General features: G+C 53.1%; 2 protein-coding genes and 1 long non-coding RNA gene across 11 annotated transcripts; 1 reads left to right on the forward strand and 2 right to left on the reverse strand.

Moving 5' to 3' along the window:
• Nucleotides 1-1,750: 1,750 nt before the first annotated feature.
• RUSC1 (RUN and SH3 domain containing 1) lies at nucleotides 1,751-11,786 on the reverse strand. 6 transcript variants are annotated; one of them, XM_006060863.4, is made up of 11 exons: nucleotides 11,650-11,786; nucleotides 9,499-10,950; nucleotides 8,803-9,213; nucleotides 7,654-7,752; nucleotides 7,445-7,521; nucleotides 7,158-7,332; nucleotides 6,980-7,085; nucleotides 6,752-6,798; nucleotides 5,021-5,570; nucleotides 4,195-4,323; nucleotides 1,751-2,464 (listed from the first exon to the last, which is right to left on the reverse strand). In XM_006060863.4, exons 2-11 carry the CDS (start codon nucleotides 10,862-10,864, stop codon nucleotides 2,296-2,298), a joined length of 3,129 nt encoding a protein of 1,042 aa, XP_006060925.1. In that variant the 5' UTR covers nucleotides 10,865-10,950; nucleotides 11,650-11,786; the 3' UTR covers nucleotides 1,751-2,295. The 6 variants fall into 6 exon arrangements, with proteins under 6 accessions (XP_006060925.1, XP_025145175.1, XP_006060926.1 ...); XM_025289390.3 differs by having other exon boundaries at nucleotides 7,439-7,521; XM_044944268.1 differs by lacking the exon at nucleotides 1,751-2,464 and adding an exon at nucleotides 2,575-3,263 and having other exon boundaries at nucleotides 7,439-7,521.
• On the forward strand, nucleotides 8,588-18,330 carry LOC123333972. Of its 2 annotated transcripts, none has more exons than XR_006551617.2 (2): nucleotides 8,588-8,714; nucleotides 11,854-18,330. It is a non-coding gene; the product is annotated as an uncharacterized LOC123333972 (long non-coding RNA). The 2 variants fall into 2 exon arrangements; XR_006551616.2 differs by having other exon boundaries at nucleotides 8,667-8,859.
• On the reverse strand, nucleotides 12,005-21,279 carry FDPS (farnesyl diphosphate synthase). Of its 3 annotated transcripts, none has more exons than XM_006060867.4 (10): nucleotides 21,141-21,279; nucleotides 19,867-20,008; nucleotides 18,626-18,766; nucleotides 14,703-14,783; nucleotides 14,436-14,558; nucleotides 13,973-14,061; nucleotides 13,804-13,876; nucleotides 13,036-13,113; nucleotides 12,800-12,934; nucleotides 12,005-12,264 (listed from the first exon to the last, which is right to left on the reverse strand). In XM_006060867.4, exons 2-10 carry the CDS (start codon nucleotides 20,005-20,007, stop codon nucleotides 12,064-12,066), a joined length of 1,062 nt encoding a protein of 353 aa, XP_006060929.2. In that variant the 5' UTR covers nucleotide 20,008; nucleotides 21,141-21,279; the 3' UTR covers nucleotides 12,005-12,063. The 3 variants fall into 3 exon arrangements, with proteins under 3 accessions (XP_006060929.2, XP_025145181.1, XP_006060928.2); XM_025289396.3 differs by having other exon boundaries at nucleotides 19,867-20,029; XM_006060866.4 differs by lacking the exon at nucleotides 21,141-21,279 and adding an exon at nucleotides 20,108-20,403 and having other exon boundaries at nucleotides 19,867-20,029.
• Nucleotides 21,280-22,532: the final 1,253 nt, after the last annotated feature.

A 22,532-nucleotide genomic window follows, 5' to 3' on the forward strand; every position in this document is an offset into this window, starting at 1 on the left:
TGTTGGAGCCAGAACTCCAAAATCTTTTAAGTTCATCCGCAAGTAGGAAAGTGTCAGAAATAGCCAAAGCCTGACCATACTAAGGAAGATAAATCCATTCCTGCCAACTGAAAGACCTAACAAACTCCTGTCCTAGACAGGAGTCAGACGTTTAATCTTTGAGTTCAGCTGGAATACAGTTGCTCAGAAGCCTCAAGACAGTTGACTACCAGAGCTCAATCTCGACTCCTGTAAGAACTTAGGGTTTATCCCACTATTACACAACAGTCTATCCATGGCTGCAAAAATAATACCTTAGTAGTTAATTTAAGGTTTCTTTAATCTTTATTAAACCTTTAATATCCCTTTAACATCTACTTAAAGCTATTCTGTTTGGATAATATATAATGATAATAGCACAGAACTAATTTTATATCAATCTCTGTCCTATCTCAAGATGTTCTGTTACCTGATAACCATTAGGCTCCAGCTGCCAATATCACCAGGTCTCACTGATGCTCTGACAATATTGTTCTAGGACTCCTCCCACTTTTGAGGGTTACCCACTATAAAACCAAGCACATAGGGATAAGAGTCAGAAAAAAGGAGAGGGCAGGTTGAATCATAGGAAATGAAAGCTGTGTACAAGTAAAGGATTTCTGAAACTTCAGAATCATGGCCACCCCCCCACGCACACCAAAGATCTCACTTTAAGAAATATTGGTCCCAAAGCATAGTCTTCCATATCTACTGTTTTATAACTTAAAACATAAAAATAAAATTTCTTTTGCAGTAGTAGTTTGCAATTGAAGAAGCTTCATAAACTTGAGTACTCCCACTCTTAAGAATATATTGAGTGACTAGGAATTCTCAGAGGCAGTCAGAATCCAGTTTGAAAAACATCACCCTAGAAAACACCTGAAATGCAAACTGAGGTCTAAAGCTGAGAGGACCGCCAAACACAGAAAGCAAAATTAAAGCAAGGAGCAGGTGAATGTCATAAATTGGCCAGGAATGGGAAATATTAAATCTTAGAAAATGGCAAAAGTATGAGACAGCTGAGTCTAACCAACCCTACCCCTGAGTATTTCCAAAGTGTCAGCTCTTACTTTCTCAAGTCCTTTCTCCTAACAGCAGCCCGTTGTGCTCTTAACCAAGTTTCCAAAGATGAAGGAAAATTTTAAATGTTTTTCTTCTGTTTCACCTCACAGTTTTCAGCTGCCCCCTAACTTTCCTATTGACTGATTATAGCTTTCTATTCTTCTAACCTTTTAGTAATTCTCCTGTAGGCAATCATTTGTAGTGATTTCTACCCCCATCCTCCAGGCTCTAGAGCATTTAACTATTCTCATTTCAAAAGACTGAAAGGAAACTCATTAACTCCTAACAAAGTAATAGATGTCAAGTTATTATGCTTCCTAAAATTATATCACCACGGAATGGTGATATTAAATAGAAAAAAAAAGTGTCCCTTTTTAACACCTTTTAATCTTTCCCATCACCTCAGCTATGAAGCTTGTAAGTACAATTTCATGGACTAAGTCTTCCCAGCTCTCCCGTAACTACTCAGGCTCCTACTGTATCAGTCTAAGCAAAGCAATCAAGTCTCAGACTAGAGATGCACGTCAGTGAGTCAGGCACCAATCGGGCTACCTTTCAAGGAACAGAACTAGACCCAGCTAGGAAGGCAGCATCTCCCTTGGGCTCCCCACGACACAGCCTCCCGCCCCTCCCCCATAGCCTATGTCCTGAAACCCACAGTGACGACACATTCAACTCCCACTCTTTATTGGGACAAAGGAGGAAGGAGACAGACTGACCCCACAGGCCCACCCACCAGGGGTGTCCAGACTTCAGCACCTAGTCCAGCATGAGTACATCATAAATACAGGCAACGTGGGATGGGTGGGGTGGGGGAAGGTTCCATACACAGGAAGAAGACTAGAGAGGCCCTTCAAGTCTTGGGAACTGAGGTGTATATAGAGGTGCAGTCCATTTATGGAGGAAGAAGATAGAGGGGGGCTAGATTTCCATTTTGCAGAATACAGATTGGAAAGAGGAAAGAGATGGCATGGAGGGAAATTCATTTTTATATATTTTCGAAGAGCAGATTTCACCTTATAGATGGGTATGGGAGGGAAGGAAAAAAGTTTATTTTAGATATTAGCAGAAATGGCTACGGGAGGAAAGTGTCATTTTGCAGACAGGGAAGATACTTTAGGGACAGTCAGTATACATGGGTGAGTATTCACAGGCCATTCCATTCCCAGGTGACAGAAGGGAGAGAGAGGTGCAGGAAAGGAAAAGGTGCTAGGCCTAGAGAACCAGGGAGGTATACCCCACAGGTACCAGCCCCTCCGCTCCATCCCTCCCACAGCGGAGCCAGTCCTCATCCACAGTGGCGATGACACGCAGCACTTCCCCTCGCTGGAAGCTCAGCTGGTCAGGTCCTGCAGCAGTGTGGTCACAGAGAGCCCGGACTGCCCTGTGAGGAGCCAGAGGGAGATGCTGGGATGAAGTGAGGTGGGGGTGCTTGTCGCCAGCCTCACCTCCCCCCCTCCGCGGGATGTATGTCCCTGTTGGTTCAGCTCAGTAAACATCAGTTGGGCTCATGGGGACCACGTCTCTTCAACATGTTGAGTTGTTCGGGGCCCCAGCCCTCTCCTAAGCTCCAGACCCACTCTTTAGCTCCTTATTTAATGTAATTTGTACTTCTCTGGTGCTTCATGTTCAACATATGCAAACTAACTCATCTTAACCCTCCAAACTGGTCCCTCCTTTTAGGTCCCCTATAGTGGTAAATGGCATCACCTATACAGTTATTCCTGGTAAAAAACAAGGGATCTCAGTCTCTACACCCAATCAGTCACCAAAACCTGTTTGATGTTGGTTTCTCCCACCACTCCATTTATCTTCAGCTTCACTCCCATCATCTTAGTTTAGGCCTCTATACTCTCTGGACCACTGGCATATAATCTAACTGGTCTGCCTGAATCCTGACCACCCTCTCCATTCTCCACACAGCAATAGAGGTCCTTCTAAAACTTATCATCCCTGGGCTTAAGACCCTTCAATGGCTCCCACTGCCTCGGAGTGATACCCAGCTTCCTTCACTGGTCTACTGACACCTCTAACCTCCCCATCACCACCGCCAGGATCCTCCACTCCAGCCATGTACTCATAGTTCCTCACTTACCACACTTTGACTTCTCCACCTTTGCATCCTATTCCTTCTGCAAGATGCATAGCCCACACCATCACTAGGCTTCTCTGAGTCCCCAGACCTGGGGAAGAAGCCCTGTCTGTATGGCTCCAAAGGACTATCTTCCTTTCCCAGAGTGTTTAGCACACAGAATTGTAAGTGCTGATTTATTAACTGGTATCCCCACTAGACTACAAGCTCCTTGAGGGCAGAGATTCCCTCCTCCAGTATAATGTTAAGCACATAGTATGTACTTGAAAAGTACTTGAATGGAAAATCAAGAAACCTGATTCAGGGGTTTCCCTGATGACTCAGTGGTAAAGAGTCCACCTGCCAATGCACCCCTGATGCATTCCATCCCTGATCCAGGAAGATCCCTCATGCCACAGAGCAGCTAAGCCCATGCACCACAACTATTGAGCCTGTGCTCTAGAGCCCAAGAGTCAACAACTACTGAGGCTGTTGCCTCCTAGAGCCCTGCTCCACAACAAGAGAAGCCAGAGCATTGAGAAGCCTGTGCGCCACAACTAGAGAGGAGCCCGAGCAGCAACGAAGACCCAAAACAGCACCCCCCCCCAAAAATAAGCCAAATTCAACAGATTGAGAACCTAAAAGAAGCCAGACCCTAAAGATGACACAGCCCCTGGTGCCAAATTAGAAGGCCCCACTAAAGGGAAGCCCAGTCCCCCAGTGGACACACACGCATTCATCGTACACTCATACAGTAATAAAATTGGCCAGTAACTGGGCATCTTCTATGTGCCTAATACTTTTATAAAATCACGTTTAGTCTTCAGAACAACCATTAAAAAAATATAAAGTATCCTCTGTTTACAGAAAAAGAAACTAAAGGTTCAGAGAAACTAGTATCACACTAATAATAAACAGCAAAGATGCAATGCAAACCAAGCACTGTCTGACTTTACATCACCTCCCATCCACGTGAAGTCAGAAAAACCCACACATCTAACATAACACATGCACGCCAGTGCTTTCCCCCTGACCCTCCTTACCTGTGGGTCTGCGCCGTGCTGGGTTCTGAGACCTCAAGCTCCTTAGGAGACGAGGGAGCCTCAGGAGGCGCCGCCCGCTTCACCAGAGCCAACACACTCACTGTCGGCGGCAACCAGCTGGATGGTCTCCTGGAGGAAAGGACGCAGGGTCACAGAAGTCATGCCACCTCCAGAAAAACCACCAAGAATCTGGGACCTTGGAGGGAGGGAGAGGCTGAGGGACCCAACTGCGGTTCAAGAGGTCAGGAGTTGGTCACTGCTGAGGGCAGAGTGGCAGTCATGGGACACAGTTGCCTTTAAGGTGATTAGGGAGGTGACAATGGAGGTCTACCACACCAAAAGCCACAAAGGGACCTACAGAACCAGCAGGCTTAGCTCCAGAGGGTCACTAAAGAGTACCTGAAGCCATTAAGGAGCCACCAATGGTCAAACCCTGGAGCAGGAGTCCGCAAATATTTCCTTTTTTTCTAAAGAGCCAGAAAGTATTTTTGGCTTTGAGAGCCAAGAGGAAAAGTGGACAATATCATGCAGGTATTTAATAACTGTTAAAAGTTCATGACTTAAGAATATAACCATCATGGCTTGTAGAAAAGCCAGGCTGTTAACCTCAGACCTAAAGAATCCCTTCCAAGTTTCAAATTAAGAGTGACTGAGGGAGTTCCCTGGTGGTCCAAAGGTTAGGACTCTGCTTTCACTGCCAGGGCCTGAGCGCAATCCCTGGTCGGGATCCTGCCAGCACCCAGCGCACCAAAAACAAACAAATTGGGCTAACTGAGGGCTCTGAGAGGGGGTCAGAGGTCATGGAGGGGGCCAGGGACCCCATTACCTGGACTTTGGGGCTCCGCTCTCAGTTTCTGGGAGGCCCCCAGGCACTCCAAACAGTCTCCCCAGCCATACGCCTCTGCCTGGTACTGCTTCCTCTGTGTGCAGGGACCTCTCAGGTGCGGCCTCAGCTGCAGTCTGGGTGCGCCTGGACCCCCACCGGGGAAGAGGCAAGCCCTCGGCGCTGCCAGACGCATAGACCCGGGAGGCCTGGGTCAGCTGCTCCCACCAGCTGCAGGGGCTGGGAGAGCTTGAGGGGGCAGAAGGGCCCGGAGGGGCCTCCCCAGAAGCCCCCCGGAGGCTCTGGGCCAGCCGACCCCCCCAGTGCAGCACGGCTTGCACAGTCTGCTGCAGGGCTGGAGGCGAGCCTGGGGGGGGTGGGGCCTGCGGCGGCCCCAGGGGCAGGTGGTGGTGGTGTTCAAAGAGCAGGTCCAGGTGGAAGGTGAGCACCGACAGTGGCTGCAGCAGGAGCAGCAGCTCCGTGGACAAGGAGGGGCAGCCAGCCCGGGCCAGGGAGAAGAAGCCAGTGGGCAGGTACAGGAGGGACAGCAGGCCTGGGAAAGAGCAGGCTACCATCAGCCCCTGCTCTGGGCCTCTCCAAGGGCTTCAGCTGGCCAATCAACAAACACCCTCCTGGGCCTCGCTCTACACTGGGCACTGAGGCAGAGAGAGGGGGACTCGGCAGGATACAGGGCTGCCACATCCCTGCTGTGGAACCACCACCCAGAGAGGGGTGTGGGAACAAGTATGCAAGCATGCTGCATCGATTCAGTCGTGCCCCTTTGCAACTCCATGGACCATAGCCCACCAGGCTCCTCTGTCCATGATTCTCCAGGCAAGAATACTGGAGTGGATTGCTGTCCCCTCCTCCAGGGGATCTTCCCAACCCAGGGATCGAACCTTCATCTCCTGGGTCTCCTGCATTGGCAGGCAGATTCTTTACCACTAGTGCCACTTGGGATGCCCAGTAGCAAGTATATAAGTAACAAAAAGGAGGACTTGAGGGCCATGGGAGCAAAATGGGTAGGTGGGGTAGGGAATGGGGGTGGAGCCTCACACTGAAGAAGGACCCAAAGGATGAATGAAAGTTCATGAGGAGGCAGGAGGAGCAGGAAGCCCTACTGGAGAAGGAGGCACAGCAAAAGTAGGGCCCTGGGGCAGAAAGAACTGAAAAGGAGACTGTCGACCAGGGAAAGCCCCAGACCTGAAGGCAAAGGCCAGATAACCAAGTCTTTGCAGGTTAGAGTGAGGATTAGGGGCATTCCTCCTATTAATAAGACTCCTTAAAAGAGTTCTAAGCAGGACATTCCTGGTGGTGCAGTGGATAAGAATCCACCTGCCAATGTAGGGTACACAGGTTCAATCCCTGGTCTGGGAAGATTCCATGTGCCGCAAAGTAGATAAACCCATGTGCCGCAACTACGAAAACCCAAGCACCCTAGAGCCTGCGCTCTGCAACAAGAGAAGCCACCACAATGAGAAGCGCGCTCACAGCAATGAAGCATAGCCCACACTAGCTGTAACTAGAGAAAGCCACACAAAGCGATGAACACCCAATGCAACCAAATAAATAATAAATTAATTTTTCAAAAAGAGTTCCAAACAGAAGAGTAGTAAGATTGGAGATCTGGATCGAGAGCATTCTGGCATCAGGGGAACCATCAGAAGAGATCCCTTTTCCTACTCCCCCTAGTCTAGCAAGCCCATCCTCTCAAAGCCCATTTGAGCCTCTGACCTGCATCTTCCTGGAGACTGGAAAACCACAGCTCCAACTGCTTAGTGCTGGGGGAGAGAGGAGGGAATAGAAATCAGGACACCAGCCCCCTGTGGGTGGAGGATGGGAAATAAGACCAGGACAGGGAAGGCCTTCTCTGGGGACATGGGGCAACCACCATATATCCCACCCAGGACACCCCTGCAGTCCCCAGGCTGTGGGAGGGACACCAGAAAGAAGGCCACTCACTTGAGGAGGCCCAGGATAAAGGCGTGGAAGCGGCTACGGCTGCTTCTCAGCGGGGCCAGACGGCTGACCTGGCTATACAGGGTACCGAGGGAACGAGTGCTGGAGCCTGAGGACACAGGGCACTGTCAGCCAGACCCCAGCCCTGCCCTCTGCCCAGTCCCACACTCGCCCCCTTCACCTGGCTTCACAGATGCCTCCACCACACTCCAGGGGCTGCTCCGCCGCTGCCCAGTGATGAGGTCTTTCCGGAAAGGCTTCAGCCCGTCGGCCACCAGGGCATGGAGGGCCGGACAGAGGGTGGTCAGCACCAGGTGCCCCACGTCTGGGCTCAGACGGCTATCCCCCAACTGGGCCTGGAGGCGGCGCAATGGGCATGGGTCCAGGGATACCTCCAGCCTTCCCCTGTTCCCTCAGAGCTACATGCCCCTCCTCACCCCTCAACACCCTCCCTACAGGCACCTTCACCTTCTGAACCAAGTTCCGGGCTGCCCCAAAGTGCGAGATGATTTTATCCACTGAAGCACTAACAGCTATCAGGAGACCTAGGAGGGGGGCCAGGAAAGAGAAGAAGCGTCAAAGCCCTTTGTCTCTCCCCAGGCAAACTCCGAGGGAGGAGGGCCTAAGTGAGGGGAAGTTGATTTCCAAACCAAGGGTCAAAAGTCAGGGTATCCTACCTTTTTTCTGCTCCTGCAGCTGGCCAGTCCCACTCTGGGCTTCTGCCATCCACAGTCGCTGGGCCCCGGGGACGCCGGCGAACGACCAGGAACTACGGACTGGGATAAGGGAAGAAGAACGCACTGACACTTACCAGGGGTCACCCCCAAGGACTCCAGGCTTTCGCAAGGGTCATATCCTATGGGTCTAGACACCCCAGCCCCTGAAGTCTTGGGAAAAGGAGCCTAGGGCTGCAGGGAGCACAGGGCAGCACCCGGAGTGAAAGCCTGCACGTATCTCAGCACTGCCGTCCTGCTCCCCACTTCTCGGTTCCCATTTCCCTTCCTCACGGCCCAGCTCCCACTCCTCGATCCCGGAAGTCTCAGCGTGGGGCAGCCGTGCTCACCTCCCTCCCGCCTGCCAGGCTGGGCCCTGAAAGGCGGGAGATGACAGGGCAGGGAAGGGAGGGGCAGCCTTGTGCCCGCCACTCCCCCCCCACCCCCTGGCGGGCGGTGGGGTGGAGGGGGAGGGGGGACGTCAGGTCCCCGGGGACCAGGGAGCACGTGGGGAGCCTGGACCAATGGAAAGACAGACAGACGGGAATGGGAGGAGAGACGGAGGGAGAGCAGACCCAAGGATTGGGAGGCTGGAAGGCGCCGGAAAGGGGAAACCTGGGTCCTGCGCCAGCTAGGCGGAGGGCCCCTCGCTGCAGCCCACTAGGGCTGGCCCCAGGGGGAAGGAGTGACTAGAACCCCCTTCGGCCAGTGAGCTGAGCGAACTTCACCCTTCACCCTTCCCGTACAAGGTGGGGGTCAGGCTCGAACTGCACTGGCCAGGGAATTCCACAGAGGGTGTGACCCAAGGTCCTTAACAATGGCCTTGCTGGGACCCCCTTAAGCTGTGAGTGGAAGCTGGCTAAGCCTATATCCACTATGTCCCGGCCACGCAGCTGGGAAAGCAGCAAACTTCGCCCAGCACGGGGAGTTAGCAAGACCAGACTCCCCAGGACCAACGATCTTGGAATCGCCCAGGTCGAAGGGCTGGACCCAGCCGGGTAACCCGGGAAAAAACTAAAGCAAAGGTCTGGCCGAGGATGGGTGGGGCTTTGGAGTGGGCGGGGCAGCCCCGCCTGAGGCGTGGCCCGCGGGGCTGGCCCCCATCCGTCTTACGTAGCCTGGGCGGAGGCGGTGGGCTCCTGGTCCAGCGAGGGGCCTTCGGCGGACGAGGTGGCCGTGGCAGCGGGGGGGCGGGTACCTGGCAGGGTGGGGAAGCCACGGGGGGGAAGGTGCTACTTCTGGGAAAGAGCGGGGACAGCAGCAGTGCCAGCTCAGGGCTGGCCAGGCAGGGAAGGTCCCCCCTAGCCGGAGGCGAATAGGCCCCCACCGGGGACAGGCGGACGGGCAGCAGCTGCTCCTCCGGGGTACTCGGTGCCCCCAGGAGCCGCAGCCCAGCGCCTGGCCAGCTAGCCAGAGGCGCCAGGAGCAGAGACCCAGCTGCGGCCGCGCTCCCACCCTGCAACAGGGGGCGCCCGTCAGCCGAGAACCGAAAAACCAGGGGCCGAGGGAGCAGGAGGGGACCGGCTGCAGGCGGGATTGGCGGGGTAGATGCGGAGGGGTAGGAGGCCAGCGGGATGGGCAGCCAGGCAAGGAGGGGCGGGAGAAAGAGGGAGCAAAGAGTTAGTCCCCGTAACCCAAGGACCCACCCAGTTTCCCTTTCCCGGAGCGCTCCCGGTAGCAGGGGACGGGAAGGATGGGTGGGATGGGTCACACAGAATGGAGGGGAGACAGGGGGTCGGGTCGGAAGCTTTGGAGGTGTAGGGAGGCCAAAGGCCAGCCCTCCTCTCGCCACCTCCTATGGCCACTTACCTTCAGTGCCAGCCTGAGGACTTGGCTGCTCCGGCTCCTTTGAAGCTGGGGCCTCCTCACCAGCAGCTGGGCTGCCCGCCCTGCCCTCCTCGGGCTGCCCCTCTGCTATGGGCTGCAGCCCTGGTCGGTTCTTCTTCCTCCGGGGAGGGACGGGTGGCGGTGGGGGCCGAGGTGGGACCAAGGCCCAGCCAGCTGGGGGGTCTCGGGGCGGGACTGGCGGGGGCGGAGCCCGGCTCCGGGACCTGAGTTCCTTGAAGGTGGTGACTTCCCGGGGAGGCGCCTGGGAGCTGCCGAGCGACCCTGTGGGGGGCAGCTCGGTGTCCGGAGAGAAGACGATGAGCCAGTCACTGCGGTCTTTCTTGGCCTGCGGCACGAGGGGCAGCCCTGGGCCCCGCTTGCGCTTCTGGGCCAGCTCGTGGAAGGACGTGATTGTCCGATGGGGCACCGGCTCCTCGCTGACGTCACTTCTCCATCCCCCATCAATTTTCCCTGCATCAGTTTTCGAACCAGAATCAGTTATTCCTGTATTGGTTTTCCAACTGGAGTCGAATTTTCCAGGTTCAGTTTTCCAACATTCAATAGTATTCCCATTGACTTTCCAACCCGAGTTATTGTTCTCAGTGATTTTCCAGCTAGCATCAGTTGTCTCTTTGTCAATTTTCCAAATGGGGTTTATTTTCCAACTGGGTTCGGTTTTCCCAGCATCGATTTTCTCATCATCAGCCTCTGGGAGGTCAGAGGTAGGGAGGTCCTGCTCCTCGGCCTCCTCCTCTTCCTCTAGCCCTGGGGAAGGGAGGTCCTGGCCAGTGGTCAGGGCATTACAATTGGAGTCCAGGCCTGGACCGGATGGAGAGGAAGCTTCAGAGCAGGAATCCGGAGAGCAACAAAAGCTGTCTGGGGAGCAGGTGTCTGGGCCTGCGGAAGCCAGGGGCGAGCCTTGCTCCAGGGGAAGGATGCTGGGCTGAGGGTGAACATCCTCGTTGCCAGGGAGGTCCCTGGAGTAGACTGAGATGGGGGACTCATCCGGGCTAAGATCTGAGCAGGAGCTGAGAGAGGAGGAACAGCCCGGGTCTGAGGGAGAGGCAGCCCCCTCCTCCTCCTGTGCTAGGTCCTGCTGGTTTTCTAGGCCTGCCCCATGCTCCTGGCAACATCGGCAGGGCACGGCTGGGCTGTTGGAATTGGCGTCCACCAAGGTTCCACTGCAGGGGCCCCGGTTCTCCTTGCCCCCGGTGTCCCCTGGGGGAGGGGATGTGCTCAAGGGCCCCTCCCGGAGCTCTGGACGGCGGGACAAATGCAGGCCTAGAGAGACATGCTGGAGGTGGATGTGGTTGAGGTTGCAGAGTAAGGCCCTCTGAGGGGACAGCATGGTGCCGGCGGCGACGGGATGGCCTCTAGAGAATGAGGAGGATCAGGCCTCTCAAATCCACCTGCCTGGCAACCGCAGATGCAGCCCTAGAAGAGAAGGATAGTGAAACCCAGCCAGCGAGGGTGCGGGCCGCGGGAAGGACACCAAGGTGACTTAGGTGCTGGGGCAGGCGTGGAACGGCCCCTTGGACAATATTTAAATGAGATGCAAATAGACATCGACTAGCTATTAGTTTCCGCTGCTGCAGTGTTTGCAGGTGGAGTCGAATGTAACCCCCACCCCCGAGAATGGGGCGGGGAGGGTCAGAGAATGCGGCTGCGCCCTCAATCTCCTTGGAGGTGCGGAGGCTTGTAAAAGAATGGGGCCCAGAAGGGACCCTGGGTCCTCTCTGCTGCAATCTGGCCCTGCCCCTCACTCCCAGGGGAAGGGGTCGAGAGGCCCCGCCCAGATGATCTGAAATGGAGTGAGGGGACGTGCGTCCTGCTGGTTGATGCAGGAAAGGGGCAGGCGTGGGGGAAAGGATCGAGCTGCAGGAGCAACCGTCAGCCTGTCAACTCCACCGGGCAGGCCGGCCGGCACGGGCCGCGGCTCCGGGCTCCAGCCTACAGCCGCGGTGCACCTTCACCCTGCTGCGAACACCAGCATGTCTGTCCCATTCTCTCTGCACTTGTCTCTATGGTGCAGCTCCACCCCACCCTTTCTCTATTTTTTACTGCTCCCCTCTCTTGCCCCACCCCGCGAGCCCCGATCCAACCATCCACACCCGCAGGCCAAGTCATCCTCACCAGGGTCCTCCTGCAGCCGCTCCGGTGTCTGGAGCCGCGTCCGGCTCCGCGGCTGCGGTCCCCGCCCAGCCCGCACAGACTGGAGGGGAGGGGCGCTGGGACTACCCGCCAGCGCTGCGCAGCCGCGCCCCTCCACGCATGGGCGTGGCGAGCCTCAAACCCAGCCCCCAGCGCTTGACGCTTTTGCCTGTGTCACCCACCCAGGCCCAGCTCAATGGCTTTTGATGCATCCTAAGGTCCCACTGAAGGGACCTTTTAGTCCCAAGGGGGTTCCGGCTTTCATGCAACTGACCCCCACCCTGCCCATTCTGGACAAAGCTGCGCTCCTGGCTGGCACAAGCAGAAACGGAAGAACCACAGGTTAGACAATAATTTATTGAGAAGCCTCCCTTCCCCACCTTCACAGACTCTAGGTCATTTTTTCCGCTTGTAGATCTTTTGTGCTAACCCAAGGAAGATGGCTGGGGGCAGGGGCGCAGCATACTGCTCGATGAGACCCATAATGTGGTTGTAACTGTCTTCCTCGTATTGCATATACACAGCCGACAGATTCATCTCCTCGTAGAGCGCCTTCACTCGGGCCACCTTCTCAGCCTCCTTCTGCCCATAGTTCTCCTGAAGGGACGGAGGTAGGAAAACGAACTTATTAGCCTTCCCCCAGCACCTCTAGGTCCCTCCACTCCCCCATCCAGAACCTCTCCAATGCCCTTTATTCATTCCATTCCTGCCTCTAGTTTCAAGGGTCTCTGAGTAGCTATAATCTCGAACTCCAGCCCCCCCCCAACGCCGCCCCCTTCCCAAATGCTCACTCAGTCAGTGGGGTTCCGGCCTCAGCTTCTTCTACCCCACGGTTTCTCAACCCGTGGCCCATTTGAAATTTCTGCCAGATAGTTCTTTGTGGGAAGCTACTGTATGTGTGGTATTTGGCAGCATCTCTGGCTTCTACCCACTAGGGATCCCAGTGGCACAGGCACACACACACACACACACACACACACCAAGTTATGATGACAAAAAAAAAATGTCTCCTGACACTGTCAAATGCCAGGGCGTGCGTGCGTGCATGTGTGTGTCAAATCACCCCCATTGAAAACCCACTGCTCTTTCCCCTACTCCACAGCTAGGGGATCCACAGCACAGCCTAGGGCACCTGCAGGATTTGGCGCTGTTCTGGAGAGGCCCGCTGCAGACACTGAACCACCAGCCAGCTGCACTTGTTGTCCTGGATGTCTGTGCCGATCTTACCCGTCACGCTGGGGTCCCCAAAGAGATCAAGGTAATCATCCTGGGCAGAGAGGGTTCAGAAGAGAAGGAACGAAGAGGCTGTAAGGCAGGGAAGGAGCAAAGCTGGAGCCTGTTTTCTGCCAGCGCCCCATGCCTTCCTACCTGAATCTGAAAGAACTCTCCCATCTCCAGCAGGATCTTCTTGGCATGGGCATGCTCCTTCTCCCCATCAATGCCTGCCTACAGTGAAAAGGGGGTTAACAAGTCATACGCCAGAGGTGCCTGCATCTTCCTGGCTGCTTCCTCCCACGAAGAGGGTCTTGCCCCAGTACAGACCCCCCAAGTCTTCTCTCCTTTCAGACACCCTTGGCTTCCCTGATAAAGGAAGTCCTGGCTGACGGTCCACCCCCTATCCCACTGATTTTAGCTATGGGTCTTCTTGCAAGTCACAGCAGAGGTGAGTTCATTCTGGAGGCTGTCAGACTCTCTTCTCTCACAAGGCTCAGTCCCTGAGTCGCTCTGATCCTGCTTCCTAATCTTTTTACCATTTCCAAATTCTTTCACTATGGAAAGGAAACTTGGAGAAGGTCAGCATAGATAGTTAACCCCATGGATTGCCTCTGAATCTAGTCTTCTCCCTCAGCCTGAATTATCTCCTCCCCACTCCTACTGCTGTACACAGATGGAGAATTCCTTGTTCCCCCTTGATGGGCTGTCCACTTTCATGTAAACCACTCAGTTCTTTTTTATAATTAGTCCCACGGGTGGGGATTTTATCCACATCTTATAGCTGAGGAAACAGACTCAGCAAGATTAAGTAGCTTGTTCAATATCTCTCAGCCATTCCTAGAGGGGGTGTGCCTGCTCCGTGGCCTCCTTATTGAAAGGCCCACATGAGCAGGGCAGCAAGGGATGAAGAGGCTCACTCACCATATACATGGCAGCAGCTACAGGAAGGTAAAAGGAGTAGAAAGCTGTCTTGTACTTGACAATAGACTTATACCTGCATGCATGGAGAAGATAAACTCCTTAGAAGGATTATGCACCCTCTCCCAGCCCTCCCTCTCACTGTCCAGATATGGTTCCCATGGTCCCTCACCTCTTTTCTGTGAATCTGCCAAGATCCACGTTGCCCTGGGGGGCTGTGATGAGGTCCAAGGTCTGTCCGATCTCAGTTTGATAAGAACTCTAAGGAGCAGGAAGATGGCCTGTGAACTGGGCTTTCTCCAGGGCTGGAGAACTCTGAAATCTTGGGCCCTACATCCCACAGTAGTTGATAACTGGGTGGTCAGAAAGACAGGAGGAGGAAGAGAGGGCTCCCAAACTCAAGGCCCACACAGTCACACACATGACCTTTACCACTCCTTTCAATCACAGAGACACAAGGAAGCCGCCGCCACCACCCGCCCCCACTCCCTCCCTCAATTACTTCCCCTTCCAGGCAAACCTGGGTATCACCCTAAAACAAGACTGTCCCAAAGAGGACAGTGAGCATCGCATATCTGGACGAGAATGTCCCATAGAGGCCAAGGCCACCGTGGGGGCCCTAGTCTGCACCACACCTGCAGGAAGAGCTCGATCAGGTCCAGGTAATAGGGCTGCTCCCGACAGTACAGCCTCAACAGGCGGTAGATGGATGATTCCAGAAGGAAAGCATCATTGATGGCATCCAAACCTATGCCTGGCTGTCAGGGACACAGAAAAACAAGCAATCAACTTCTGGCCTAGACTCATACCAAGAACCCGTAACACCTCCTCCATAGGCTCCATGTGACCCTTTCCCAGTGGTCTGTTGCCATGCCCACCGCACTACCTTCCCGCCCACTTACCTTCTGATACCAGCAGGTCTGCCCCCGTCGGGTGAGGGATGAGTCCATAATGTCATCTGACACCAGGAAGAAGGCTTGGAGCTAGGAGGATGGAAAGTGGAATAAGAGTCCCAGGGCTCCTTATGATTGTTCCTTCTACCAGCAATAGATGCTGCTTTTAAGAATCACTCAACAGGGAAGGTAGGTCAGGATGAGGCCGAGGACTGGTTTTTTTTGGCCACACTGTGTGGCTTGCGGGATCTTAGTTCTCCAACCAGAGATCAAGCCCGTGCCCCCTACATTGAGAGCACGGAATCCCAACCACTGCGCTGCCAGGCAAGTTCACTGAGGACTTTTAATCTGGGCTGTGGGACTTTGGAAGATTGTATGACTTCTTTGGCTCAGGCTTCCCAACTATAAAAAGGGACAAAAAACTCCCTTGTTTTCAGAGTAAGAGACATAACAGATCTCCAGACAATTCCTGGTATCAGGGAGATGATGAAATATCTTCATATACTGTACTCCTCCCTGGCCAAAAACTTCGGGGAGGGTTTCAAGCAAGACTTTTTCATGCAGCGTGACTTTACATGACTTCAGGAACAAGAAAGACTGGTTCCTGCATTCTCTCCGGGCACTGCTTACCCACTCCAGCAAACAGGAACAAAACCGCACCTCAGGAAGCTCACTTAGGAGCCTGGGTCTAATAGGGTGGAACTGAAGTCTGACTCCTGGTAACTTTCACCCATGCTCTTAAACATCCTCAAAGGGCTTCCTCTTCTGAGTGCCAGCCTCCTGGAAAGTACCAGACTATGCTGGCTCCCTGCAGGACTGTGAACTAACTACCTTGAGGCAGGGACGAGGTGTTTGACTGTATGCCATTCCCAAAGCCCAGCACAGTGCTGGTCCATAAATGTCTGTCTAAGAAATACATGAGAGAATGAAGCACTGTAACTTCTCCCAGAAATACTTCTAGCAGCCAGGCTACATGTTCCGGCTCCCTCAAATAGCTTGTGAAGACATGGTGTGTTTTTTTTTTCTTTTTGGCCACACCGCATGGCTTGTGGGATCTTAGTTCCTCGACCAGGGATTGAATCTGGGCCCCACTTCAGCAGTGGGAGTGCTGAGCCCTAACCACTGGAGTATTACGGGAAGTCCTTGAAGATATGGTTTTTAATGTCTTGTGTGTGTGCTCCAGTGGATCTGCACGGCTCAGAGGAAGTGCCCACCACTAGCCACCAGCTCGGGTGTGCACAGTGCCGAAAGGGCTGTTGTCGTTCCAGGCCAAGTCCTCGGGAAGGAGGTCTCCATCTGCACCTTTTCCTCTGACGTCACCCTGGAGTAGGGCCTGGGCTTTCCACATTGGGGCACACATTTTATTTACAGTGTGTCTATGTGGAGTGGCATTGTTCCCTGAAGCCACAGCTCCACTGCCTCCCCTGAGTGGCTACAAGGGCCAGCTGGTTTCAACCAGCACCACTCAACCAAGATCGTCTCTGAAGGGCATTCATTCCGTGGCCTCCCTCAATCTCCTCTGCCCCCCCCCCAACTGCACTTTCTGTTTATTAGGAGAACATTAGATCTACAGGGATTTTACCACAGTATTGGGTTGGGTTTTTTAGTAATCTCCCTAGGTATGTGTTACAGTGGGAAGTAGCAAGAAACACACCACATTACCCACCCTGCATCCTTACCGAAATGCCTCCCTGCCTGTTTCCTCTAGATACGAATCAGACTGGGCTGTGAGCCACTCTATCAAATAATTGGCCTAGACTTTAAAAAAGTCCGTTATAATGGAGGAAGTATTCTAAAGACTGAAGAAAAACTAACAAATGCAATGCATCACTTCTACTTGGATCCTAGATGTTTTTTGTTTTTTTTTTTTTTAAACCTTATAGTAGACAATTGGGGAAGAATTATGAATATTTAAATATGGAATATATTAGGTAATATTATGATATCAATGTTAACTATCATGACTGTTGCTCTGATTTGAATGCTTCCCCCCAAAATTCTTATGTTGAAATCCTAAACTTCAAAGATAACAGTATTAGAAGGTGGACCCTTTGGGAGGTGCTCAGATCATGAGGGTGGAAGCCTGATGCAAGGGATTAGTGCCCTTATGAAGGAGACCTCCAAGCGCTCCGTTGCCCCTTCCACCTGAGGACACAGCAAGAAAATGCTGGCTACGAATCAGGAAGAGAAGTCCTGACTCCTGGTAAGACCCAGTCATGTGGGTGCCTTAATCTGGACATCCCAACCTTCAGAGCTGTAAGAGATAAATTTTCTGTTGTTTATAAGTTACCCAGTCACTGGTATTTTGCTGTTGTTCAGTCGCTAGGCTGTGTACAACTCTTTGCAGCCCCGTGGATTGCAGCACACCAGGCCTCCTTGTCCCTCACTACCTCTCAGAGTTTGCCCAAGTTCATGTCCATTGAATCAGTGATGTTATCCAACCACCTTATTTTGTTATAGCAGCCCAAACAGACTAAGACAGATGTGAAAATGCTATTGTGGTTATATAGGCAAATGTCCTTGTTTTTAGGAGGTAAATGCTGAAATAGAAAAGAGGTTGAAGGAGATGTGGTAGAAGCGAAAGGAAGATAAAAGCAGAGATTATAACAAAAATCATCCAAAACAATGGTGCACTGCTCAAACGGGATCTTAGGGGAAGTGGTCACAGTGCAGCTGCGTTTAAGAAAACATGGGAATTCCCTGGAAGTCCAGTGGTTAGGACACAGCATTTTCACTGCCGGGACCAAGGGTCATCCCTCATCAGGGAACTAAGATCCCACAAGCAGCACGGTTTGGTCAAACAAACCAACCCAACCGCAGGTGAACCCACAGCGCAGCTAAGGTTAGTAACAACTGATTTTACCAGGTGAGCTGCTGGGCCCCCCACAGCTCTACCCTTACCCTCCTGCCCTTCACTCCTTGCCTGCTGTCTGTGGCTACGGGCTCCTCAGCACCACCGATCCCTAGAAGGGCACCGCTGTCACCAGGGGCCCCACCCTCAGTGAGGCCATCATCCTTTTACCCCCTTGGAGGCAAATCCCTACTGTATAGCCCCATCTCCCTTACTCGCTCTAGGTTGGAAATTCCACCACCTGCAGGACAGATAGCTCCACCTGATCTGCTCACGCCAAGACTGCAGCATGGCCAGTGCTGAGCTCATCACACCCTCCCTCAGGCCAGCTGCTCCTCTCCACAGGCCAGGATCACCCGTCATTCACCAAGCCCAGAGTGTCTTCCCTCCTGGGCTCATCTCCCCACTCCTCAGGGCCTAGCACCCCCCAACTCCAGAACCTAGTCCCCCCTGGAAAGCCTAAAATGGAGACTTTAGGCCAGGTGAGCAAACCATACACCTTCAAGAACCAACTGAGCTTGGAGACAGGAAGACTGAGCAAAACAGACAGATCCACACAAGAGAGTCCATCTCCAGTCTTGGGGAAGAGGCTTCAACTTTGGCCAACTGTTGCTATATGGGACTCTGGACCCATATCTAGCAATTTTCCATGTGATACAAGACATCTGGGGTTTCATGTGAAATCTCTCCTTTTGTTAGATTTAGGGAACTTAATTTTAAAACATTTTCAAAAACTACCAGTAGGCTTCGAGTTTTCAATCTCTGCCATAGAATAATCTTCTAGAAGAACTATCTCACTTTTGTGGCTGTCCTCTACTCAGAAGAAAGAGCTGACAACTTCACGGCCAGTTCCAAGGCCCGGGCCCACCGCCAGAGTACAGGTGAAACATGTACCTTCTGGTAAAACAGCCTCCCCACGTGTTAACCCTTATTCACTAAGTTTGGCCCCAGCACACGAGAGGCACAGAAACACAACCGAGAAGCGAGTTTCAGGCCCATTCCTCCTGTCCCACCCCATCCCACCCAGGGCACCCCACTCTAGTAAACCTCGTCTTCGCCTGCTGTTCCCCATCCTTCTCACCAGTTCCACACACCAGCCCACAGTCAGGGCCCGCTGGAGACTGTCAGGATCTTGTTTCCCAGGCTCCACAAGCTCCCGGAACGTTACCACCACCGTCAAACCCCGATTGTACTTGCCTCCGATGGCATTGTACTCCAGGACCTGCAGAAAGAGCAGAGGGACAAGGAAGGCATCAGGGTCTGTGGAGCAGCTATTCTGAGATTTTTCCTTGTTTTCTCCCACCGGCGACCAGGGAACCTAACTTTATCCTCCTCAATCCCAACCCCTCCTCCAGGCAGCCTCTGAACTACTACTCTCTTGGCTTCTTCCAAGTTGTGGAGCACAGCTGGAAGTTCCCCAGTCCCCAGGCTCTCTCTGCATTGTCTTCTTCAGAACACTGGAAGGCTCCATACTGGAGATTAAAATCTGCTCCCAAACCCAGACAGGGCTTGAACCCGGGGGAAACTCTTGTGCGTGCCAAGGGAATGGCTAGCTCAGGTCTCTCCCATCCCCATTCCTCCTTTCTCAGCCACCTCCTCTGCACCCCCCTTCACAGTTCAGCCTCTCTGCAAATAAAAAGACTCTCACTTAACTAAGACAAGCCCCCTCCTCCCCAAGTTAGCCAGAAGACAGCTTGGAGGGCACTCAGGTTGGGGGGACCATCGGCTCCTCCTTCAGTGGAATCGCCTTCTGCTGCCCTGTTGTCAACCAGATGGAGTTCATTGGGAAGACTTCCCTTTTTAATCTCCATCCCAGTACAGACTTCCTTTTCCTTAGTTTGCCTCAGACAAATGAGACAGCATTACAAAAAGGATTACTAGATACTCCAAAAGAATAAGGCAACTTAGGTATCTCAAAAAACAGTTCCTGCCCTAGAGGAGGGGTTTCTGATGGAACACTACCTTCCCTCAGCCCCACCTCAGACTGCTTCCTCCCTTCCTCCCAGGTCCCTGCCAAGGTAGCCCCTTATGATTTCTGGACACCTAATTCCCTGTCTCAACAAAATCAAAGACTTACCCCGATCAAGGCCTTCACCCCCAGGGAGCTCCACCCCTATGCAAAGCAGTATGCCTGGCCTACCAGAATCACAAAGCTGGATTGATTGGACCTGCCCGGGCTCCGCCCCCTCCAGAATGGACCCAGAGTCTCTCAGATAAAAGTCTGTTTCGACACCTGTCAAAAGTCACCCCAGAGCCAGAGAGAGACCCCACACATGTGCAGAGATTGCAAAGGTTCACCCTCTCAAGTTGTAAATCCCTCACCTCCTTGAGTCGGGTAATGGCATCTCCTATCTCTGGGTGCCCAATGTCCTCCTCAGTCAGCACCTTGACAATCTGGGAGAAGTGCTGGATGAAATCCTGCCTTTCTTGGGCATAAGCGTCCAATTTCTGGTCTCCATTCATTCTGAGGGAGGAGTAAAATGCTCTGACAAGAGGGAGGACAAGTCAGAAACCTAATCAGCTGCTCCCCTCCCCCAAGGCCCCTCACCCCTGCCAAACTCACCGAGGCTCCTCTGTCCACGCTTGCCGCCAGCAGCGGGCACTGTGCCAGGCCCCCAGGACTGGGCACCCGTGCCCCAGGGTGGGTCGCTGTAGGGGACCCAGCAACCTGTCCTGGGGCACCCAGCACGGGGCTGGCAGCAAGAAGACCCCCACAGATCTCAGCCAGCGGGACAGGGGCAGCATGGGAGGTGGCATAGGCAGGGGGCATTGAGCACTCCCTGCAGGGGCAAGCACCAGAGGCAGAAGCACGCTGTCAGCTCCCCAAGTCACCCTCCAACCTTTCACCCCTGTACCCAGAATGCCCCACTCTCTTCTGGGCTAAGCTGGAGGGCACTTACAGAAAGAAACGCAGGGAACAAAAAGTACGGCTGGGTAACCGAGACTCAGCTGATCACACTTGAAATAAGAAGGCTAGGACTCAAAGCCACCTAACTTTACCCGGTTGAGGAACCGTCAACGCCTCCACCAGGGAGCCTCTGGAATTGCTCTACTCTTACTTTCTTCCTCTAAATTCTGGAGCACAGACTGGAGAATCCAGAGTAAAGGACCTCAGGACCGGGGGCTGGGAGGATTTTTGTATCACCCTCTTTTATAGAGGCCAAACTGAGGCTCTAGGAGGTAGGAGGATATCCGGGGAATGGCAGCGCCAAATCTAGAACCCAGGTCTCCCTCGGTAGGCAGGGAGAGGGGAGCGCAGGCTTTGACACGTGAAAGCAGAACCCCTGGGGCTCTGGGACTGGACCCTCACAGAGCCAGGATTGTGCTGACAGCCTCGGAGCAACACTGGGTGGGTGGGTCGGTTTCGCAACGGAAGAGCAAAGCAGGGTGCAGTTATATTGGGATTCCAGGAAACCACATGGCAGAGTTCGGGAGTTTCTGCACATCCACGGTGTCAGCCAGTCGGTCCCACCAACTCCCAAAACGGGGGAACAGCGACGCAACAGACTGGACCTCCTATGCCTTAAAGTTGCGCTACAGAGGTAAGACCGAGTTTCTAGCCCCTGCCTCCGGTCCCAGCCCTCAACCTCTCTCACCTGTTCCTGGAAGCGGGTTGCAGATCCAGATTGTTGGAGGGGTACTCCTAAAAGCTGGACCGCTCGGCGCTCGGGTCGCTGGATCTAGTAGTTCTCGACCTCCTTTCACTATAGGCAGCAATGCTTCACTAGACTACAATTCCCGAAATGCCACAGGAGGGGGCAACGATTACGCGTTCTAGCGCGGGCTGGCTGAGCGGAGACGAGCCACATTGATTGGCTACTTCCCCTCGTAAGAGCATGAGGCCCTGTAACCAACAGCCAATGGAAGGGCTGCCCCCCGGGACCTAAAGCTAAGAGGGCTAGAGTGGGCGGAAGATGGGGTGAGGTTGCAAGGAGTCCTAGTGAAAGAGAAACAGATTTGGAATTGCTTGAACTCAGGCTCTCAACAGTCGTTCTTTACTACTCAAATTGTAATTATTTTCCTGTGCAGTTGAGTAGCACGTTACTAAAACCCCAGGGGGACCAACATGGCTACTTAACTGGTTGTCTAACTTGGGCAAATCATATAACTTTTGAGCCTCAATTGACGGCTTTGAAACTACCTTCCCTTATTTGTTAAATTAGGATAACACCGTGATATAAAGTATATAAAGTGCTTTAAGTGCTCAAAGCGAAGACTCAAGCAGAAACCAGAACCGTTATCCCTACACACACGTACACACACACATTTACTCACCCACCGTGGGTAACACACACACACATACACACCCCGTACACACACACAGACTCCTTACCCACCCACTATGGGTAACACACACACCCCCCATATACATACACCCTATACACACACACTCCTTACACACACATACCCTTTACACATACACACACACTTTTTACCAGCCACCATGGGTAATACACACATATAAGTTTACACACACATCATGGGTGACACACACACACACACACCCTGTACACACACACCCCTTAAACACACACACACCCCTTATACACACACACATCTTATACACACACACACACACACACACACACACCTCACACCTTACCCACCCACCATGGATAATTATATAAAAACTGAAACCATAAAACAGAAGATAACATAAGGGCCAGTCCAGTTCAGTGCTCAGTCGTGTCCAACTCTTTGCGACCCCATAAATCACAGCACGCCAGGCCTCCCTGTCCATCACCAACTCCCGGAGTTCACCCAAACTCATGTCCATCGAGTCGGTGATGCCATCCAACCATCTCATCCTCTGTCATTCCCTTCTCCTCCTGCCCAGAATCCCTCCCAGCATCAGGGTCTTTTCCAATGAGTTGGTTCTTGGCATCAGGTGGCCAAAGTATTAGAGCTTCAGCTTCAGCATCAGTCTTTCCAATGAATATTCAGGGTTGATTTCCTTTAGGATGGACTGGTTGGATCTCCTTGCAGTC

This window comes from Bubalus bubalis, chromosome 6, assembly GCF_019923935.1.
Source record: "Bubalus bubalis isolate 160015118507 breed Murrah chromosome 6, NDDB_SH_1, whole genome shotgun sequence".
In the NCBI taxonomy this organism is placed as follows: domain Eukaryota; kingdom Metazoa; phylum Chordata; class Mammalia; order Artiodactyla; family Bovidae; genus Bubalus; species Bubalus bubalis.